This window comes from Pristis pectinata, chromosome 2 (assembly GCF_009764475.1).
Source record: "Pristis pectinata isolate sPriPec2 chromosome 2, sPriPec2.1.pri, whole genome shotgun sequence".
NCBI classification, from domain to species: Eukaryota; Metazoa; Chordata; class Chondrichthyes; order Rhinopristiformes; family Pristidae; genus Pristis; species Pristis pectinata.
In genome coordinates this window covers 91,987,531-92,010,323 of record NC_067406.1, presented here as the reverse complement: position 1 = coordinate 92,010,323, position 22,793 = coordinate 91,987,531, and the positions used below count along the sequence as shown (strand labels likewise).

General features: G+C 39.9%; 1 protein-coding gene across 3 annotated transcripts in view; it reads left to right on the top strand.

Annotated features, from left to right (window-relative positions):
* The window catches only part of LOC127567512 (synaptopodin-2-like), a 114,332-nt gene that overhangs the window by 64,280 nt on the left and 27,259 nt on the right, over window positions 1-22,793 (top strand). Inside the window, exons 2-5 of one of the 3 annotated variants that reach the window (XM_052010499.1) lie at window positions 7,309-7,460; window positions 9,275-10,098; window positions 11,776-12,828; window positions 13,777-13,958. In XM_052010499.1, the coding sequence (XP_051866459.1) occupies window positions 7,309-7,460; window positions 9,275-10,098; window positions 11,776-12,828; window positions 13,777-13,958 (2,211 nt within the window). Of the gene's footprint in view, window positions 1-7,308; window positions 7,461-9,274; window positions 10,099-11,775; window positions 13,959-22,793 lie in introns of all 3 variants that reach the window. The other 2 variants (XM_052010498.1, XM_052010497.1) reach the window with 2 other exon arrangements.

The window sequence follows — 22,793 nt, the reverse complement described above, 5'->3', positions numbered from 1 at the left end:
ATAACACCACACACACACACACACACACACACACCCACTACTATTCTACTGTCCAGGTGCCTTAAAGGGACATTCACCAAATAGCAACCTGGCTTGTAACAATTCAATATTCTTACGTGATGCAATAGGCTGATGCTGGGAGGATGTTTACCCTGGAGGAGGACTGTAGAACCATGGACCAGGGGTCAGTCTTAAAATAAGGAGACAGCAATTTAAAACTGAAGTGAGGAGAACTTTCTTCAGGCACAGAGTGATGAATCTTTGGCATTCTCTACCCCAGAGTTTGTGGCATCTCAGTCATGCAGTTCACACAAAAGAGAGATCGATAGATTTCTGGATGAGATATGGGGATGGTGCCAGAAAATATGCTGAGATAGAACATTAGCCATGATTTTGATGAATGGTTGACCAGGCTTAGAAGGCCAAATGGCCTACTTGTGCTTCTATCTTTATGTGTTTATTTGAGGCACTTTTTGCAAGCACAGTTTATTATGGATCAGGACAGATCGGCCTAAATGCTGACCTTGTAGAACAGTAATCAGTGTCCTATAGCCTCATGTTATACTGCATGTTTGGAAGGTGTGAAGATTAAGCTCTTAGGGAAACATTTTACATTTAGCTATACCTTACCACATTCTTAGGCCATTCGAAAACCCTGAGTGAGACAGAGGCCAGAAGTGATTGGTGGACTGAGGAGGGGTGAAAGATGATAGGCAGGTTGCACCAGCTAGGGGAGGAGAGGCAAGGGTGGGGTGGAGTTGGGAGACAGTGGTAGGTGGATGATAGATGGAGGCAGACAGAGGGAGAGAGAAATGAAAGGCAGATGGAGAGAGGTGGGGGGAGGGAAGTGTGAAAACTGGAGACAGCTAACAGAGGGAGATCAGCAGGTACACTGTGGGCTACCAGTGTAAAGAAGGTGAGAATGGGAACCATTGGGAGAGAGGTGAATGGCAGATGGAACAGGATGGGGAGGGGGGAGAGGCGGAGAAACCCATAGGTGAACCTTGTGTGTAGTGGGTGGATGGAACCAGGAGGGGGAGGGGGATGAATGTGAGTGATGGGCGGGGGGTGAGGGCTGAAGAGGGAGGGGTGGGAAAGGCGACACAAATGGGAGGACTGGAGGGGCATCGGAAGGAGGTGCGGGGACCTACTGGAGGGGAGGGTTACCTAAAATTGGTAAACTCAATGTCCATGCCATTGGGTTGTAGACTACCCAGGCAGAATATGAGATGCCGTTTGCATTTGGCCCCACCCTAGCAATGGAGAGGCCAAAGAGTGACAGGTCAGTGTGGGAATGGAAAGGGGAATTGAAATAGCATGCAACTGAGAGCTCGGGGTGGCCTTTGCGGGCAGAGCATAGGCACTCTGCAAAATGGACTCCCAGTCTGTGCCTGGTCTCAAGAGGGAGTCCACATCAGGAGCACCAAATGCAGTAGACAAGGCTGGAGGAAGTGAATCTTTGCCTCACCTGGAAGGGCTGATTAGGTCCCTGGATTGTGGTGGGGTAGGGAGGAGAAGGTGTGGCTGGTGGTGGGATTTCATTGCAGCTGATGGAAATGACAAAGAATGTTGCTTATAAAATCCAGTGTAAAGAAGTTACAGTCAAGAAATTAAAGCCATTCCCCGGTCTTCGCAATGTGAGCAGGGGTCATGGAGCAGTAATATCTACTTCAAGAGAAAAGATTTTGGATGTACACAGGATTAGTCCAAATGTAAGCAATTGCAAGAAAGTTTATTTTATTAGCCTTGTTTAGACAGAGACCTCAAATCAAAGGAAAGCAAAAAAAAAATTGCCAAGTTGTAGGAACAAGCCGTCAAAACCTGCTTTGTCGTCATGATCATGAACCTTTTAAAGAGTTCATGTACACTTTCATAAAAAAGAGAATGAAAGTTTCCTGGTACTGATAGATAGTCACCGAAATGAGATTGAAATACGACATGTGAATTTAGTTACCACCATGAGTTGTACTATAAGTGAGCCAAGGTCTATATGTTCATGTCTTGGGTTACCTGAAGAACTGATTTCTAATAACAGATTAGCTTTGATCTAACATCAGAGCAAGAATAAGTGTAAAGATAGAATATGAATAAAAAATACAAGATGAAGTTTTCTAAAACACTTGTGCCATCAACAGAGCCTTCATGAAGCTTATAAATCAGAAGTAGATAATAAGCCTTAGGACAAATCATGTGAATTAAAACAATTTGTACAAAGTCAATAAACTGGCAGATTTATAATGAGTAAATGAATGATTTTTATATTAAAATAAATTGGATTGACTTACTAGATTCATGGATTATATGTGAGGATCTGAAGACTGCAAATGTTAACAGAAGTACAAAAATGAGGAAGAGGCAAATCATGTAACAATTTAATATCAGTATTGAAATAAATGTTAAATTATTAAGGACAGAATAACCAAGAGCTTTGAAAAGTCTAAGCTGCTTAGGAAGAGCCGATATTGCTTTATGAAAGACAAAAGGTGAATAATGTTAAAACAGCAAATGTTTTTTGGTACGAATCACTGAGTTAGGAAAAGAAAAAGATTGGATGTGATGACATAATATTCAAAAAAAACGTAGAAATTCAATTGCATCACAGTGTTTTTCTCAGTTATACAATTGAAAATTAATTCTTTTTCTGAAGTGAAATGCAATAGTTGGATAACAGCTTGCTGACATTAAATGCATTTACACTCTCTGTCAGTCACACTTTGATGGTGTTCTTCTCCATGCAACCTTCTTTCTGGAGTATTCCAGAATTTAAACTGAGTTGACTATTGTTGGTCCCTCCTGAGATAACAGTGTTCCAGTAATACAATGCCAGATCAGAAGCCCTGTTAGGTAAGTGCTTTACTTAACTTTCATCCTGCACAACCACCACCCAACATTTGTTCTGGGAACCACCACCACCTCACGCTACCCCTATCCTTTAATGTAATTCATGACTCCCTGAAGCCTGGGTCTGAACCTCAGATGCCCCCAATTTCCCTGACGGTTTTCATCCACTGACCCTTTGACCTCATTGACCACATGAGCATTCAAGACACAGCACCAATTTAACAATCTTCCAAGGTTCATGAAGGAACCCTTAAATCCCAACACCCCTTTTCCATTTAGCTTTTGCCCTAATCCTTAGTTTACCTGCATAAATCCTCAATCCTAATCCCAGGTCCTGTTTCTTGAACACAATTAGAGGCCCTGATCTGTCCTGATTCACCTTGATCTGCGCTCCTCCCCATTGGCTCCGAACTTGCAAGCATACCTGTCCCATGATCCCAGACACTGATTATTCCTCCTTTTCTCCACTCCACTCCAGCACAGGGCCTGATTGATCCAGTGCCCACATCCTGACACAGTAAAGTTCTTAAATATTATGAGCTCCCTCAAACTAAAAGACAAGCCCGAGCTGATTCCCCTCCCACACCCCATTGAACCTAACCACAGCACCATCTGATCACAAGTTCTGAATGTGCCTATAGCTAGCTCTCCAGTAAACCCAGCCTGAGTCTGGTGTGGTACATTTTCAATGGCAAGGATGCACAATGTCCATTCAGTTGCATTCATGGCCCGCGAAAACTTGCATTGAGAAACCCATGATCAAAAAAGCCGTTGGCACCTTGTTGCCACACCAGTCTAACACCCATTTGAGTGCATTGGAGTTTCCAAACAATAGACTCCATATAGGTTTTTTAATATAAAAAAACAATTTACAGAGACTAAAGGAAATCGATCCGAGTCTTTGTTGAGGAGTTAAAAAGAAGTGGTGAAATATTTGGTCATCAGATGGATTTTTAAAAAAGCTTCTAATGGCAGAGAGTAGAGTAAGCTCATGTAGTAGAGGAGAGCAAGAAAGGAGGCAGTGAGAGCCAGCATCAGAGGACTGGGAATGGGAAAGGATGGGAAAAGGTAAAGGATAGGAAGAGGTTGCAGCAAGTGGATGAGCTATTGCCAAAGAAGGATTTATATTTTGTGAATAAGGATTTTAAATTCAATTTGCTGGGAAAAAGGGAGTAGGTTTTTGTAACAAGGAAACCAGAAATGGGTAGGAATCTAAGCAACAGTGGTCTGAGCAGCACAGTACCATGGTCATATTATCATACCTGCTCTGTGGAAGGTTACAATAACAGTAATATAAACACACTGGTAAAACAAAACCGAGACTTAACTCAGGTGCAGATATGCTGCATTGCCTTTCCTCACTCTCTCCTTGCTCTTACACGAGGGTGGCTGGCTGCAAGTTAGAGCCTGTGATTTTGTGATCTGTTCTCCTTTGTTGTGGATGGAGAAAACCTGTAAATTGAAGTAACCCATGCAAAGAAGCTGACCTGTGCCAACAGGGTATATTGTTGCTAGGCTGACTTACAATCAGTTAACATGTGTGTTTTGGGGGAGAGTAGTGTAGCAAGCTTCTAATTTCACTTTGCACCTTAAATGTGTGCCCTGCTGGGGTACAGATATGTAACTTTGTGTGTAGGACATCAGCTGTAAACAAGGAGAGGTTGATAGACAATACTTAAAGACAAGCACTCTGAGGACTTTGAACTGATCCTTGGGAGTTAAGTGTAGCCACGTTAAGCCCCTTCCCTTAAAGAGTCCAATCTTGCTGATAGTTTATTTCTCAAGTTCATGGACATTCCCTTAAATGGACACTTCCCATTCAATTTTATCTGGATTGCACATTTCCAGTGCGGTCAGTTTTATACCTTGCATGGAGTTTGTAGCTGTAGAAGAAGCAAATCTCATTTGTATGGAACAGGAAGGCATCTGCACCACTGTACCCATATCCACAGTATCCAGCTTCCCTGTGGAGGTCAAATATCTGCCTGGCTCTGGGTTATTTTTGGTGTTTGACCTTCTTCAGCTCCAGCATTGTCCTCTTTGTCCTTCATACAGTCATGGAGAGATACAGCAGGGAAACAGACCCTTTGGCCTCCAAGTCTGTGCCAACCATCAAACACCCATTTACACTAATCCTGAATTAATCCTGTATTTTGTTCTCCTCACATTGTCATCCACTTCCCCCAAGATTCACAATCAAAATTATTATCACTGACTTACATGACATTAAACTTTTTTGTTTTGTGGCAGCAGTACAGTGCAAAGACATAACATTACAATAAATTATAAAAATAAATAAATTGTGCAAAAAAAAAGGAATAATGAGGTAGTGTTCATGGGTTTGTAGACCGTTCAGAAATCTGATAGCAGAGGGGAAGAAGCTGTTTCTGAATCATTGAGTGTGGGTCTTCAGGCTCCTGTACCTCCTCCCTGATGGTAGTAGCAAGAAGAGGGCATGTTTCGGATGGCGAGGGTCCTTAGTGATGGATGCCACCTTCTTGAGGCACTGCCTCTTGAAGATGTCTTCGATGGTGGGGAGGGCTGTGCCCGTGATGGAGCTGGCTGAGTCTACAACCCTCTTCAGCCTCTTGAGATCCTGTGCATTGGAGCCTCCATACCAGGCTGTGATGCAACCAGTCAGAATGCTCTCCACCATACATCTATAGAAATTTGTAAGCATCTTTGGTGACATACCAAATCTCCTCAAACTCCTAACGATGAAGAGCCACTGGTGTGCCTTCTTCATGATTGCTTCAACGTGTTGGGCCAAATGTGTTGGGTTAACGTTGTAAGATTCTACCACTCACCTACACACAACGGGCAATTTCCAGTGGCCAACTGGCTTAAGACATGGCCCTCGTATCTTAGGGATGTGGGAGGAAACTTGTACACCTGGAGGAAACCCATATGGTCACAGGGAGAACAAGAAAACTCCACACAGGCACCATCCAAGGTCAGGATTGAACCCGGTTCTCTGGCACTGTGAGGCAGCAGCTCTACCAGCTGTGCTACTGTGCTGCCTTTGCTTATGGTAAAGGAGATCTGATGCAGAAATTGAAAGGTTTTTTTTGTGATCGTGACTTCTTCCCTTGCCTGGTGGGGTCACATACCTTTGCTCATTGCGGCTAAGAAGTTCTATTTTAACTTCATCAGTCCACAGGACTTGTTTCCAAAATGCGTCAGGCTTGTTCAGATGTTCCTTTGCAAACTTCTGATGCTAAATTTTGCGGTGAGGACGCAGGAAAGTTTGGAGAAAAATGGGTGCAGAATTTCATGAAAGGAACACCTCTTCAACTGTTAAGCACGGGGGATGGATTGATCATGCTTTGGGCTTGTGTTGCAGCCGGTGGCATGGGGAACATTTCACTGGTAGAGGGAAGAATGAATTCAATTAAATACCAGCAAATTCTGGAAGCAAACATCACACCATCTGTAAAAAAGCTGAAGATGAAAAGAGGATGGCTTCTACAACAGGATAACGATCCTAAACACACCTCAAAATCCACAATGAACTACCTCAAGAGACACAAGCTGAAGGTTTTGCCATGGTCCTCACAGTCCCCCGACCTAAACATCATCGGAAATCTGTGGATAGACCTCAAAAGAGCAATGCATGCAAGACTGCCCAAGAATCTCGCAGAACCAGAAGCCTTTTGTAAGGAAGAATGGACGAAAATCCCTCAAACAAGAATTGAAAGACTCTTAGCTGGCTGCAGAAAGTGTTTACAAGCTGTGATACTTGCCAAAGGGGGTGTTACAAAGTACCGACCATGCAGGTGGCAAAACTTTTGCTTTGGGCACTTCTCCTTTTTTGTTATTTTGAAACTGTAAAAGATGGAAATAAAAAAGGAATCTTGCTTAAAATATTAAAGAAAGGTGTCATCTTTAACTTTATGCCTTTTGGAAATCAGGTCATCTTTTACTCACTTAGCTGTTCACAGTAACAGAAATTTTGACCGGGGGTGCCCAAACTTTTGCATGCCACTGTATACTGGCATTTGATAGCTGGCGTAGACATGATGGGCAGAAGGGTCTGTGTCAATGCTGTATAACTCTATGATTCTAATATGATTAGAGCTGTGATTTGGTCACAGAGGAAGAAAATTTCCTTATTACTGTCTAGACCTTTGTTGGACCAGCTCCAACATAATAGAAAAGTGGCATGTTATTTAATAGAGAGTTCTGCAGAAATTCACATTGAGAAATAAAGCCTGGTAGTTTGGTGCAGTGCTATATTACATGGTGCCCTATGAAGAGATAATCTGTAAAATTTATGATTTACTGTGAGCCATTAAAAAAAATTATAACACCAATGACATTTCCAAAATTAATTAAATATGACACCAAGTGTGAAGAGCTATCTTTATTATTTTGAATGGGTGTTCAGCACTTTGATTCCAAGACATTAAAATTGTATGTTTTCTTTCCAACTGGATTTAGCTTTGTGTGTATCTATCCTGCCTCCAGGTGCGGAAAAAGAGTAAAGCCTGCAAATCTGGATTGTGTGAAGGAGATGAACTCATTTCAATCAACAGTGAGCCTTGTTCAGAATTAACTCATTCGGAAGCCATGCAGCTGATCGATGGGACCAGTGATACTCTGCAAATTCTCGTTAAAAGGTAGAGCTACTTGTATTATAAACCAATGCATCTTTATTTGTTAGCATTTTTATTATTGACATTAAGATGCAGGGAACAGCAAACAGAACTTAGTGTTAGTAACCTACTGATCCAGGAACAAAGCATCAGTTAGCTTATTTTTGAATTTTCACTAATATTATTATGCACTTTCCTTAAGGAAAGTAGCTATGCTTTACCCTTCAGGGTAACATTGCAGACGTTATTTATAGATTCATAGAGTCATAGAGCACAGAAGCTAGTCCACTGAGTCCACAGTGACCAATACACACATTTACACTAATCTCATTTTATTCTCCCATTTTCGTACAAACACTTCTAAACAACAGGCAGTAGATGGAGATAAGATCTATATTCCCAAACTGAAGAATATGAATGTAACATATCTCAATCTGTGAATCATTCTTTATTGAATTATTTCAACTTCTTACTATATATCCAAGCCACTAGATGGAGAACCAAGTCGGTCCAAGACATTCCATTCTTGGACAAGGAAGAAATGGCATCATTCAGTTTATCTGACTCAGATTACACTTCCTGGCAGCCTTTTACAAAGTTGTATTTACAGCAGTGAAATAATTTGTGGAGCAGATCATTCCACCCTCTTAGCTAGGGCAGGTCACGTGACCGTTAGTGGGCCATGACAAAAAGTGAAAAAAGAGGCTGAGGAGAAAGAAAAGGCACCAAGAAAAATGCAGACACCGAAGCTGCACATTTGAGATGTGGTTCTTGTAAAGATAAAAGTTGTCAATATTGGGTGAGCTTTCATTGCTGTAGAAATATTAACTATTTAAGGGTCTAGTTAATGTTCTAGTTGTGCTACCTCCAAAAAATTACAGTTCATTAGCATACTGGGGGCTAATGCAGAATGTAGTTCCCATTTATGTGGCATGTACAGTATCAAGAAGGCAACAGTGCAGTCACACAATCAAAATGTCTACAAAAATTAAATTGCCGTTGTTACCATGTGAGAGATACAGATTTGACCTTTTGATATTATATTTGCAATTTAGCTGACTTGTTGATTGCTTTCTTTTTCTTTAAAGTTTAATTAACTTCAGCTGGGCTGATAAAAATGGTTGTAAATCTGAATGACGACTTCCAGAGCCTTTCATCATTCTGAATGCCTGACTCACTAGTGCTTCACTGCTGCAATTTTAGCCCCCTGGTTTCTATATCTTCAATGTATATTTAGGTAATTAGATTAGAGACCTGTTACTTGATAGTTTGTACAGACATCTGCTGATTGGTGCTCTCACCTTCTGTGTCACTGGTCTAAATGCAATCCCTTACGATTGCATGATACATTCTGACCTAAAAACATTACACATGTTGACCATACATTTCTGCAAAGTGGAAAGTTTGACCATGATCTAATTCTAAATTTCCCAAGTGAAGAGAGATTCTAAAACTTTAAAAGTTCAGGTTTTGATTGTGGTTTAACCACAAAGAATTTGAGAGTTCCCTAATGAGGCCAGAAAAGCCTCAGCAGTTCATGAATCAGTACATTTAAACAATACCATTGGTATCAGAAACTGACCAGAAATGTTGTAAATGGTATCAGGGTACATTTTCAACTTGCTACTGGGCTGTCAAGACTGCAATTCCATCTTAGCTGTGCATTTTGGAAACCACCATTTCATTTCCATTGAATTCAAGTTGTAACTCCATACCTGTTCCATCTATTGCATAAGTGCAACAGAGGGTAAAGATATAATAAACATGAAGCCTGGTGAAAAAAAATAAAGGCTTTTATGTTTCTAATTGTTGTGGGGTTTTCATTGGAATCCCTTTAGATCCATCAATGAGAAAGCTGATCAGCCAGAGGGCACAGTAAATGAAGAAACAAAAAGCAGAGAAACAGTAGAAACTACACTACAAATCATTAGCAGCCAACCAACGTGCAAGCAGGGCCTTCCTTTTGAACTCTACATCACTGAGTCGCAGGATGAGGCTTACTATGGAGAAACAGAAAGTGACACAGACGTTTCGGGGAAGAAAGAAGAAAAAGTGAAACAGAGTAGCTCGAGGTTGTGTTTGAAAGAATGTGCCGGCTCTGGAGAATTACTGCTGCAAGATACGGGCCGTACAGAGCAGAGAGGAACTCAACAGTCAGCCATGGTGGAATTCCAATTGTCCCTTACTCAAGGTAAGCTTGGTGGCCCGGAGACAGCCTCTGTCACTGTGACTGGGATGGATAAAATCAATTCTGCATCCATGGATCAAACTGTGCTGCAAAAGAGTATCAAGAATACTAAATCAGAAGCATCAGAGACGGATGGAAATGCAGCAGTCCAGAGAGCCTCTGCTACCACGCCACTCCAGAGCAAAACTGATAAAAAGGTCAAGCTGGTTGATAGCGAGCTGCAAGGGGATTCCTATCAGTCCAGGGTGGAGCTGTTTCTGGATTCGTCTGACAGAGAGCACAGTGGAAGGGAGGCCTCTACGTCTGAAGTTGGCAGTGGCTGTGCTGACTCCCAGGCTGAAGAGGGACGGTCAAAAACCCATAGCACGCCTCCTTTCCCCACTGGAATTTCATCAGAGGGGACAGAGCACGGATCAGAGACACACTCTGGAAAGGATTTGGCAAGAACCCACAAACACCGAGCAAGGCAAGCCAGTGAGTATAATTGTTCTGGTAAATTTATACAAAAGGAAATTTTGTTCCGTTAATTTTATTTCCCTGATAAGATCCAAGAAGACGGTGTACTAATGTGTTACTTGTGGTATTAAATAGCAACAGATCCAAGCTGCAGACTGATGATGCTTGCAGAACTGAGTTTGACAGACACAAGCAGTTGCAATCTAGGGAGTTATCTGATCCCTTGAAATAGCAAATCTTTGCTCCAGTGAAAAGTGAACTCAGATTTTTGTCTGTCTTGTATTCAGGAGGTTAACTTTCGATGCTGTAAGGATATTAAGATTTTTTTGTAACCTAGTTTTATTTGGGTTAATTTTAATGATTACTAGGTGATGCTTTCAGTATTTCTTACTGAATACAAATATAGACACACTAGCCCTAATTTATAATTCAAGGATTCACATCGTTGACAGGTACTACATATTGACAATAATTTCATTTGTATAAATACAAGGACTTATTTGGTAAGTGCATGGACAGGTAAACAAGGTAACTGTTTTCGTTGACATAGTTATCAATCTGTTAAACTATTGCATTGCTCCTGTGACTGTTTGTTTAGGAATGTGGACCACATTCATTCTGATTAAGATTTTGTGTAATGTTTAGGTTTTATGTTCTATAGTTAACTGACCAGTGGTTTAATATGATTAATTATTTTCCACTTGAGTTTTTTTTCATTCGTTAGGGATTCCTGGATTAGTCTTCTGTGGGTTGGAGAAACAAAAGATCATAGGCACTTTAAGTGAATCCACCCAAGGTTTATAGTACTAACAAGTGAAACTATCAGTAGTCCTTTGAAGTGATTGCCAAGTTTTATAATTTTCCTATTTTATTCTGCTGTACAAGTGCAGTTTACAACACATTTTAAAATGGGATGATCTCAAGTAGCTACAAGAGGTAAACACTAGTATCTTTCTGATGAAAAACAAGTATCTTTTTGATGAAATTCAGGTAATAAATTGTACACTTAACTATATACATAACTATATACTTTCAACACAGCGAATTCTTTCCTAAATTTATAGATTGCCTGCACTTTAAAAGGAAATGTTTTCATGCAGGCCATTTTTAATACCTAATATCTATATTTAAAACATAGAATTTAAAGCATAATATAAATTTATGCATTGTAAATCTAGTTATAGTTTAGAAGGTTTAATATATATTTTTATTCATTAATATTCCATATCGTGCTATCCACTAGAAACAATTAAAGTTCTGATCTATATTTAATTAACAGCCATTCTCTGACGTATTCAAGAGGTATATTTTTTTTCTTTTTAAGCCTCTGAATTAGGGTGGCATAATAGCAGTTCAAAATCTTTTAAAATGATGGAATATGATTTTGCTAAGAAATGAACTCATACCAGAACATTTACTTTTCTTTTGAAATCCACAGTTTACACTGCTTTCACATTTCTATAAACTCTTACAGGCATAAAGAATTTTAAATTGTGGAATAGATTTATTTTATTTCAGGTAATATTTTGTCATTCAAGTTGATTGATAAATAATGGTATCAGCTTATGTTACAAATTCAGTTAATCATATAGGAATTGAGTTTCACTTTCAAATTTAATTTTTCAATACAGATATTTCTGATGAACAGATGCCGTGTGCAATTTTGAAAACCTGTGTTTGATGTGTTTCCAACAGAAATTCGTCGGAGTGAAAGCCTGTCAGAAAAACAGGTTAAAGAAGCTAAGTCAAAGTGTAAAAGCATTGCCTTGCTCTTGACAGCAACTCCAACTCCCAGCTCCAAGGGGGTGTTAATGTTTAAGAAGCGTCGCCAGAGGGCAAAGAAGTACACTTTAGTCAGCTACGGCACTGGGGAGTTTGATCCTGACGACGATCAAGAGGACTCCATAGAATTCACTTTGGTACCAACCAGTGACTCTGATCTTGACGAAGACTTTTGTGCTGATGTCAACTCAGCCCAGGTTGTGACATTTGATTGGGACACAGGTCTAGTGGAAGTTGAGAAGAAAGAGAAGAGTGAGGAGGAAATGCAGAGGTTGCCAGATACCAAGGGCAAAGGTGCTTTACTGTTTGCCAAGAGGAGGCAGAGGATTGATCAGTACACAGCTGAGCAAGAAGAAATGAGAAGAGCAGGAGCATCTGAAGCTGCCTCTGCTCAATCTGTAAAAGCAGAACATTATTACCCAACCAGTAAAAGCAGTTTTAACTCATCAATCACAATTCAAAATCATACCACTGAAAATTATATTGATGTAAGTAAGTTACGTGGAATTGAAAATATTAAAGGAGTCAGGGGGAGATCCGAAATGGCTCCCCAGAATTTGAAAGCCTCTGAAGATAACAGAGCAGGGACAACAAACAGAACAGCTACTCCATTCCCTGGTGTGTCCAACCGAGTTGCAGCTCCTTTCTCTCCCACGAGGAAGGTGACAAGCTCCCTGTCAGATTTACCTCCCCCACCCACATATTCTTCCATCAGCCCACCATCCGCTGACAACATCTATAGCGTTGCTTCTCCTCCTTTGGCCACCAATGCTCAACCAGCCATATGGTCTCCAACAGGTATTGCAGGCGAGCAAATAGCATCAAGAGATGAGAGAATCTGTGTGCCTGCAATAAGAACAGGAATTCTACAAGATGCAAGAAAACGGAACACCACAAAGCCAATGTTCACATTCATTGACCGCCCTAAGGTAGCTCCAAATCCAGAACTGCTTTCCATGGTGAAAGGTAAGACAGACAGACGCAGAGGAATAGATCAGCCTGGTGGAGGTTTTGAGTCAGGACCTGAAGAAGATTATCTTAGTTTAGGTGCAGAAGCCTCAAATTTTTTACAGACCCCTGCTGTAAAGCAGAAGACACCTCCTCCAGTTGCACCAAAGCCATCTGTTAAGAGCCCTCCCTCTGGGACAACCCTAGTGTTACCTCCGTTATCATCTGCAGAAGTAACCCATGTTCAAGCTCCAGTCAAACCTTCTGAAAGTACTAATCAGATGCCAGTAAAGTCACATTCAGTTCAACCTGTTAATACATGGCACCAGCCCCAAGGTGCTGCTAACCAGTTTACATCTTCTGCAAGATCCCGATCAGTAACATCGACACATTCACATGCTTCGAAAACACCTCCCACAACTCCCATAGCAAATTCTGCACCAGCTGGTGGTATGGGTCCAGCCTATGAAATGCCAGCTTTGAAAGGTAAAGGAGCACAGTTGTTTGCAAGAAGGCAGTCTCGAATGGAGAAATTCATAGTAGACTCATCAACAGTCAAGGCCAGACAAGCACGAGCTTCATCCCCTACCCCTTCTTTGCCAGCATCTTGGAAGTATTCATCTAATATAAGAGCACCTCCCCCTTTGGCTTACAATCCCATCCACTCTCCATCTTATCCTCCTGGTATTTTGAAAGCACAAGCACAATCTGCATCTTCATCTAAGCCAAATAAAGGTGCTAAAGGTAAATCTACCAAAAAACCTCTCAATGCTCTGGATGTCATGAAGCACCAGCCATATCAAATTAGTGCATCTTTGTTCACTTTTTCTTCCACTCCTGATGCTAAGGCACCTCTCTCCACAAGCTCACCACCTTCTATGCAGTCTGTAAAGTGTGATCCTGTTCCACTTCAACCAATTAATGCTACTTATCCTGTTTCTAAGAGTGTCTCATCTGTGCCAACAGGACCATCTCATTACCAAGCTAGTACAGCTTCTGCTGATGAAGAGTATACCCATTCTTCTGGGAAGAATGCCTTTGTGCATCCAAGTTACACATCATACCCAAAGCAAGAATCCTCAGCTCTCTCAGTTGCTATGGCACCAAGACCCAAGTTTTCAGCAAGGAAAACTGGAGTTACAGCACAGGTGTGGAAACCCTCCACAATAGTGGAGTAATGTGATTGTTGCAAGACAACATTAGTTTTTCTTTGTGGTATTTATATTTTATTTTGCTCTGAGGTAGAACTGAAGCTATTGGCAGTTTAAAGAAATACATGATTTTCTGCCACCTAATAGATAATTTACTAATCCTTGTTTGAATTCCTGCTGTTTCGGGGGAAGTCTAAGCAGTAGGATGCTTAAAGTGTACCTTTTTTTCTTTCAAATTGAATATAAATCATCCCAACTCCTTTTGTTGTTAACTATCTTCCTTTCAAGTAAAGAGGTAGACAGAAAATACCAGTAATTCCAGTCCAGAAATAGATAGCCTTAAAAAGCAATGGCAGCATGATGTAAAAGGATAGATGAGTGATGAAGTAAAGTTCCCACATAATAGGTCTTGGGCAAGTCTGCGTACGTAGTGAAAAATCTTCAGAGTCAAGTGAAAGAATAAGAAAGGAAGAATGAAATGAAGCATGTGGATCAGTTTTGATGAAGAAACCTTTAAGTACATGATCTGATACATTGTATGGTAATCAGTAGGGAACAAAAAGAATTTGGGAAAGTGGACATTGGTTGGTGATATGATACCAGGACAGGATCACTGGTCTCCTTTGCATATCCTAGGGCTCCCACTACAACAACTGGAACTTCCTTGACAGATAACAGAAGAGCTGTGAACCAGACAGCCAGTAAACCAGTTTCAGGTGTAACTTTTGACAAGGTATTTTTCTTTGTATGCACAATGTGTAAGGATTGAACAAATTTGCTTAGTACTAATCTGAATAGATTGCCTACCTTATCAGGAACGCTTTAGAACATCAGTTCAATTAATGCACTTCACTTTTCAGCTCTCAGACTTCATTTTGATTTCAATGTGCTTTTCACTATAATCTTTTCCTTTGTCGTATTTTATCTGTTTTCAGTTCTGCTGTTTTTATAAGTTGCAAATTATAAGGTTCTGGTATCATCCAAATAAATATTAATGTAAATTGTGAAACTCAACTAAAGGTCTATCCTTTATTTTGGCAAAGAAAGAAATCACACATTTTGACTTTAATTCCATAACAATTTATACATTCAATTACCTACGTATAGAGTTTTCTTGTTGACGAATGATACCAATAGCCTCATGTCTTGTGACTTTCTTTAAGTTCTCAGTATCATTTCCTTCTGTCAATTACTTGTATTCTTCTCCATTTTACTATTAAAATCCCTATATTGTGTTTATAAATTCATTTACTTTCAATTCTTTTTTTCTTTCCACTCATGGGCAAGGCTTTGGCTTTATGAAAAAAAAGCACAAACAATAAGTTATAGAAAGCAACCACGCAATGGTAGCAAGAGCCAGCTAACTATTATGACCACCGGACAGGATTTTATAAATAAGCCCAAATCCTGGCATGAAGACTGCAATAGGAATTATAAACTGGCCACCACATTGCCTGCTGCAGCACATCCTGTCGGTCTGACAGTGCATTCCCCTGCTGATGAATTGGCAGCACAGCCAACTACTGATATTAATTGACAGCTGGGTCTTGTCAAAGTCACTCAGATTGCATTCAGCATCAAGTTACAATTGATCTCCGTGTATAGAAAAACAGGAAGCAAGGAATTATTTAAACACCACTCAAAAACACTTATTAATAAGCTGATGAATAATAAATCACATCTCTTTTAACCAAAATTTATTCAAAAAGTGAATACAAACCATCATATATCTCTATTATTTTGAAAAGCTTGCAGAAATTACTTTTAGAAGGAACTTTTGATCTATTATTTGATTTCTATTTACTAATTATATGAGGGAGCTTTGCTTCTAAAGCATTTTCAATTGGTGTGGTACGTTGGAGTTAAACTTAATAGGTCAAAATGAGCACAATTATTATGTTTCTTTCAAATATAATACATCCTTTTTCAAAAAGACTAGTAAGTATTAGTATTAACTTTACAGTTATTTGTTTTTCTTCAAAATCATGTAATGAATACTTTATTTTAAATTATTTTTGTTTCTAGCAAAGTAAACAGTGCCATAGCTATGAAATTAACAAACAGTAAAGTGAGACCAGACAAAAGCCCAAACTGAAAGTATCCTGTTGTTGTCTTCTAATCTGCTCTTATCTATTGAGAATGGTATATTCTACTGAGGGCAAAATGCTAAACATGAAGTAACAGAGCAGATGGGAATCCAGTAATACCAATGGAACAGCTCCTTTGACTTTTTTGAAGCATTGACTTTTTTTGGCTCTACTAGAATTCAGCAACTAATTAAATTCAACCTAAATGAAAATCATTACAAACTACTTAATTTTGAATTATACTTCTGGCTATTTTAGGATGAGAGGAGACATGATAGAGGTATATAAAATACTGAGAGGAATAGATAGACAGTCAGCGCCTCCTTCCCAGGGCACCAATGCTCAAGACGAGAGGTCATGGCTTTAAGGTTATGGGTGGGAGGTTCAGGGGAGATGTCAGGGGAAGGTTTTTCACCCAGAGAGTGGTTGGTGCATGGAATGCACTGCCTGGGGTGGTGGTGGAGGCAGATACATTGAACAGGTTCAAGAGCTTGTTGGATAGGCATATGGAGGAGTGTGGGATGGGGGGATATGCAGGAGGAAGGGGTTAGGTAGTGTGAGGGTGGTTTGATGGACGGCACAACATGGTGGGCCGAAGGGCCTGTTTTGTGCTGTATGGTTCTATGGTTCTATGGTTCTATGGAAGGCATGCAAGGATAATCTGGAACAAATCAATATTAAGAAGGCAGATATATTAGATGTCATGTGATACATAAGGATTGATAAATCCCCAGGGTCAGATGAGATCTATCCCAGGTTGTTATGCATAAGGTTAGACAAATTCCCAAGGGTCAGATGAGATCTATCTTGTATCGTACAAGAGAGATGAGAGCTGGGGCCTTGACTGAGATTTTTGCATCTTTGTTAGCCACAAATGAGGTGCCAGAAGACTGGAGGATAGCTAATGTTATTCTTTTATTTAAGAAGGGCAGCAGGGATAAGCCAAGGAACTGCAGGTCAGCGAACCTTGCATCAATGGGAGGAAAATTATTGGAGAAAATCCTATGGAATAGGATTTATGTGCATTAGGAAAGGTAGTGACTGATCAACCTGGCTTTGTGCGGAAGCATCCTGATTCACTAATTTGATTGAGTTGTTTGAGGAGGTAATAAAGGAAGTTGATGAGAGAATGTTGAGGAGGATAATGGTGGAAGGATGCCTTTTTGACTGGGAGCGTGTGACCAGTGCTGTACTGCATGCATAAGTGCTGGGACCCTTTATATTTGTGATATATATTAACAACCTGGAGGTGAATGTAGGAGGTATAATTAGTAAGTTTGGGGATGACACAAGAAGTTATCTAAGGCTACAGCAAGATATAGATCAGTTGGAAAGTTGGGCAGTGCATTGGCAGATGGAATTTAATTCTGACAAGTGTGAGGTGATGCATCTTGGGAAGTCAAATAGGGGTAGGACATATACAGTAAAAGGTTGGGTGCTAAGGAATGTTGATGAACAGTAGGACCTTGGTGTTCAAGTCCATACTTTCCTGGAAGTGGCAAAACAAGTAGATTAGGGCACAGAATATAAAAGTTGGGACATTATGTTTCAACTTTACAAAATACTAGTTAGACTGCACTTGAGTGTGCAGATCTGGTTGCCACATTGTGGGAAAGATATGGTTGCACTGGAGAGTGTGCAGGCGAGTTTCACCAGGATGTTGCTTGGATTGGAGGACTTTAATTATGAGGAGAAACTGGATGGGTTGGGCTTGTTTCCCCTGGAACAAAGGAGCTTTATATACCTGAGAAAGGTATATAAAGCTACAAAAGACATAGACAGGATAGTTAGTCAGAATGCTTCTGCCATAAAGGGGTATCAAAAACAAGAAGGCATAGGGTTAAGGTGAGAGGAAGGAGATTTGAAGGGAATTTGGCTGAATCAGATGTAATTGCAATGTTTAAATCACATTTAAACCTAATGCAGGCAAATGGGATTAGCATAGATGGGCAAAAGGGTCAGCATGGATGTGGTAGGCTGGAGACACCATTTCTGTGCTGTACAACATTATGACTTTATGCAAGTATAATTAACTCCTGTTTATTCATAAAACCTTTTCTATTTCTGTTATGATATGGACCAAAAAGGTTATAGATCCAGTCCTTGATACCCACAGGTTAGAAAGTGCTGTCAGCTAAGCTGAATGCATGATGTACCAAAATGGCCAGTTGGGATTAGAATCTGAACACTTTCAATACATTCATTTTTCTTGTCCAAAATCTGGTCGCTAACTTCATCAGGGAGTTATAGGGGAAAGAAGCTGTGGGTAGGAAAACAATGCATTTGTGACAAATATCAAACAAGAAATTTTAATTCTAAGTAGTTCCAGCCTACACATCTACAACAGTACATTTTTCTATTATTGTACAGCCATAAAAGTAAAATGAAATTTAAATATTTCATGTATCAAGAATCTACATAGAACTGAAATTCCCAGTATGATTAGAAAGAACAAAAAATGCAATGATATGTTGAGTGATTTATCATTCTAGTGCACTCAATTATTAAAACAACCTTAATATGAAATGAACAATTTTCTCATTACGGGCTTATAAACTAATTTCCTTACTCTGTGATTTTATTCATCTTATCTCTTTATCACATATTCATTTTCCTCTTTACTCTCCACACCCTACAGTGTAACTGTGGGCCATACTACCTGATATCTGTTTCCTTCTGCGGCACTTCCAAACAATCAATCAATGGTTAAGGCAGGAAAATGGGTGCAATAAACCCTTTTAATAGCATTGGATTGTTCTGAAATGCAAATCCAATGATGTCATGTGAACTGTTTACTGCCAGGACTATTCTAAGACCTGAGAGCATACTGAGATCTCAACAGTTTAAATCACCCAAAGCATAGAATATAGAACATAGAAAAACTACAGCACAATTCAGGCCCTTTGGCCCACAAAGCTGTGCCGAACATGTCCCTACCCTAGAAATTACTAGGCTTACCCATAGCCCTCTATTTTACTCAGCTCCATGTACCTATCTAACAGTCTCTTGAAAGATCCTATCGTATCAGCCTCCACCACCGTTTCCAGCAGCCCATTCCACGCACTCACCACTCTCTGAGTAAAATACTTACCCCTGACATCTCCTCTATACCTACTCCCCAGCACCTTAAACCTATGTCCTCTTGTGGCCACCAATTCAGCCCTGGGGAAAAGCCTCTGACTATCTACCTTATCAATACCTCTCATCATCTTATACACCTCTATCAGGTCCCCCCCATCCTCCGTCTGTCCAAGGAGAAAAGGCCGAGTTCCCTCAACCTGCTTTCATAAGGCATGCTCTGCATTCCAGGCAGCATCCTTGTAAATCTCCGCTGCACCCGCTCTATGGCTTTCACATCTTTCCTGTAGTGAGGCGACCAGAACTGAGCACAATACTCCAAGTGAGGTCTGACCAGGGACCTATATAGCTGCAACAATACCTCACGGCTCCTAAATTCAACTCCACGATTGATGAAGGACAATACACCATATGCCTTCTTAACCACAGAGTCAACCTGCGCAGCCGCTTTGAGCGTCCTATGGACTCGGACCCCAAGATCCCTCTGATCCTCCACACTGCCAAGAGTCCTACCATTAATACTATATTCTGCCAACATATTTGACCTACCAAAATGAACCACTTCACACTTATCTGGGTTGAACAGCATCTGCCACTTCTCAGCCCAACTCTGCATCCTATCTATGTCCCTCTGTAACCTCTGACAGCCCTCCAAACTATCCACAACATCTTGACAGTGACATTAATATAGTTCTGCAACATATTTTCAAAAGGAACTCTTGTGATTTTTTAAAATGATTCAATTTAAACCAAACATAGAAGCCAGTAAGTGACACAGGACAGCCACACTTCACAATGTGGCTTCAGAATACAAGTCATTGGAGGTAAATTTTGACTTTGTACAATTAGCGTACAAATTGATAGCAAATTGATAAACCACTTTTCATCTCACCTAATGTTCAATTCCTTTCAAGTCAACGATAATTAGGAGCAATATAAGCCAGCCTGGCAACTTGTTATTGTCCAATATACAGTCACTCAAAGTCCAAGTTGCATAGAATGTATTGAGAATCATTTAGCAAATTTCATGACTGATCCACAGTGTGAAGCTGCTGGAACAATAATCATTCAAAGACGTGCAAAGGTAGTCTGGTCACAGGAAAGCCTTTCTTATTTTGACTTGAGTTATTTAAATTTTTATTGATCCTGAATTGGGTAAATTTCAGATTTTAACCTGCTCCCAGACATGTATAGAAGACTAGCAATGGAAAAAGGAGGGTGGGTGGAAGACTTGTGCATCTTCAACTGCCAACGCACCCCCGACCCCCACATGCTTGTCTGACTGCAATTTACAGTGTAGCACAAACAGCGCAAAAACCTCAGATTTTCCTTCCAGTATTCAACACACACAGAAATTAATTGTAACAGAAGTTTAAAGTATCTAAAGATTTGATCGCACTCTAGTTTACTTCTATTACCACTTCAAATATACTTGTCCTTTAAATAACACTAATAAACTTTCCTTGGAATTTCCCACAGTCAACTTATGTTTTTTTAGATAAAGGGTAGTGAACTCAATTGGGAAACTTAGTTCAGAAACTGGGGGTAACCTTGACTTTGTATGGTGTAAAAAGAATTTGACATTGATGGGAATAAAAGTCAGGAAGTATGTAAGATAGGCTGGCAAATCTTTATCACGTGTTTTACACTACAGCAGGATTAAAGTTAACCCAACAATCCATTGACTCCTGTCTTAGCCAGAGTCAATAGCTCCACCATGACAGAAATACGAAGCAGAATACTTGGGATAAAAATAGAAGATATAAAGTGTAAAAAAGTAAGGCTCCAAAAGGAGTAAAGAAGTGGAGAGATTTGATCTTCAGATACACATAACTTAAAAAAGAAAAGGCATTTTAATAGAACTGTAATTAAGGAAATGGAATCTTCGGGTTTATAAATTGGGTACAAAGTACAACAACAAGGAGGTAATACTAAACTTACACTAATGACTGGTTAAGGAGAACATAGGCTATTGGATTAGCAGTTACCTTTTTAATTTAACCATTTCATTGAGCACAAAACGTGCACAATTCATACCAACACTTAAACGTAGAATGGCCTGCATCCCACTTTTGCAGGGACCAGGTCCATTGTCATTTTTAACAACTCTATTCCTCATTCTCCCAGTCAGCTCAATAGAACAGGCTTTAAGCTCTTTGAAATACTAAAGGGAGGCCTAATACCTGGTTAAGGAACCTTAGACACAATACGTGAACACTGAATGGGACTGGCATTGGGCCTGCGCAGGATTATTCTTTGGCCCTGACATTCACCACCTGAAAAGTGGGACCACAAGCAGCAGTAATACAGCCCTCAACATCTGTACAGCTACCCCCACATAGTAGTATTTCCATTCTACCGCAGGAGAGTGGTGAATATGTTATTGGACTAGTAATCCAAAGACCTGGAATGAAGATCTGTTGACAAATCACATCTGTTAATTAATGACATAAATCTGAAAATCTAGTATCAGAAATGGTGACCATGAAATTACTGGATTGTAGTAAAATCCCATCTGGCTCTTAGAGAAGAAAATCTCCAATGAATGCTTGTATGGTCTATATCTGACTCCTGACACATAATATGGCCCAGAAGGCCACTCAAATTGTATTAAAAATGCAACATAGGGTGGAGTAGTCTTTTTCACCACATGGACTGCAACTGTTTAAAATAAATTACTCACCACTCGACTACAAAGGAATGATGATCATGTCACTGATATCCATGTGGTGTAAATATTAATAAAATTCCCAGCCAAATCTTATCTGAAAGCTGTGACTGGTGAGACATGAGGAAAAATGAGGGTAAACAAGATAGTGGATCTGGACAACTAGAATTGTGGCACCATCTAATGTGATCAGCATTATTTATGATTCTTGATAAAATATTCCCATGCTGTTATTGTCATTTATCATTATTAGGTACTATTCTAAATACCTGAGCTTTAGTTCTTAAGGGAGCTTTCAGACTTACTCCCGTGAATCACCATAACCCCATTCCCATCCCATTAGACTTTGCTGCCTCTTGCCATCAATCGAGCACCTCTTGTCACTAACTGCACTAACACCACACCACCAATCCCCCTGTCTCAGCTCCTGTCCCACCCACCACTGGTCCCATAGTTAATCTACTGTCAGTGACTTTATTACAAACATCAAGACAATACTGAAGTAGAAAGCACAATTAAAGCACTTGAAGGCCAAATGAAAATGAAGGTGCATTGATAAGAAGGCATATTTGGAAAAAGCTAGGTGATAGAATTTACAGTCAGTATGAGGTGGTACTTTAAGGGATGAGAAATACAATAATTACATTTGATAGGAAAAGATAAGTAATGTGGAAGACCACAAGTGTTTAGAGTTCATGTCCACATAATATTAAAAATAGTACCTTGAATGAGGCCTAAAAATTGCTAATGTAATATGCGGTGCCAAGAGAATAAAAATATAATAATTAATCTATGTAAACTCTTAGTAATAATAATGTTAGAACTTTTTTGTGCAATTTTGTGTCCTGAACAATCATAAGGATTTTGAAGAAATAGAGAAATGTAATGCATTTACTGAGGAATGCTGCCTGGGAATAGAAGGCAGAAACACACTGACAGATCTTAAAAAATGGTATTAGTTCTCTTGTAATTGAGGTTAAAAGATGACTTGATAAGGAT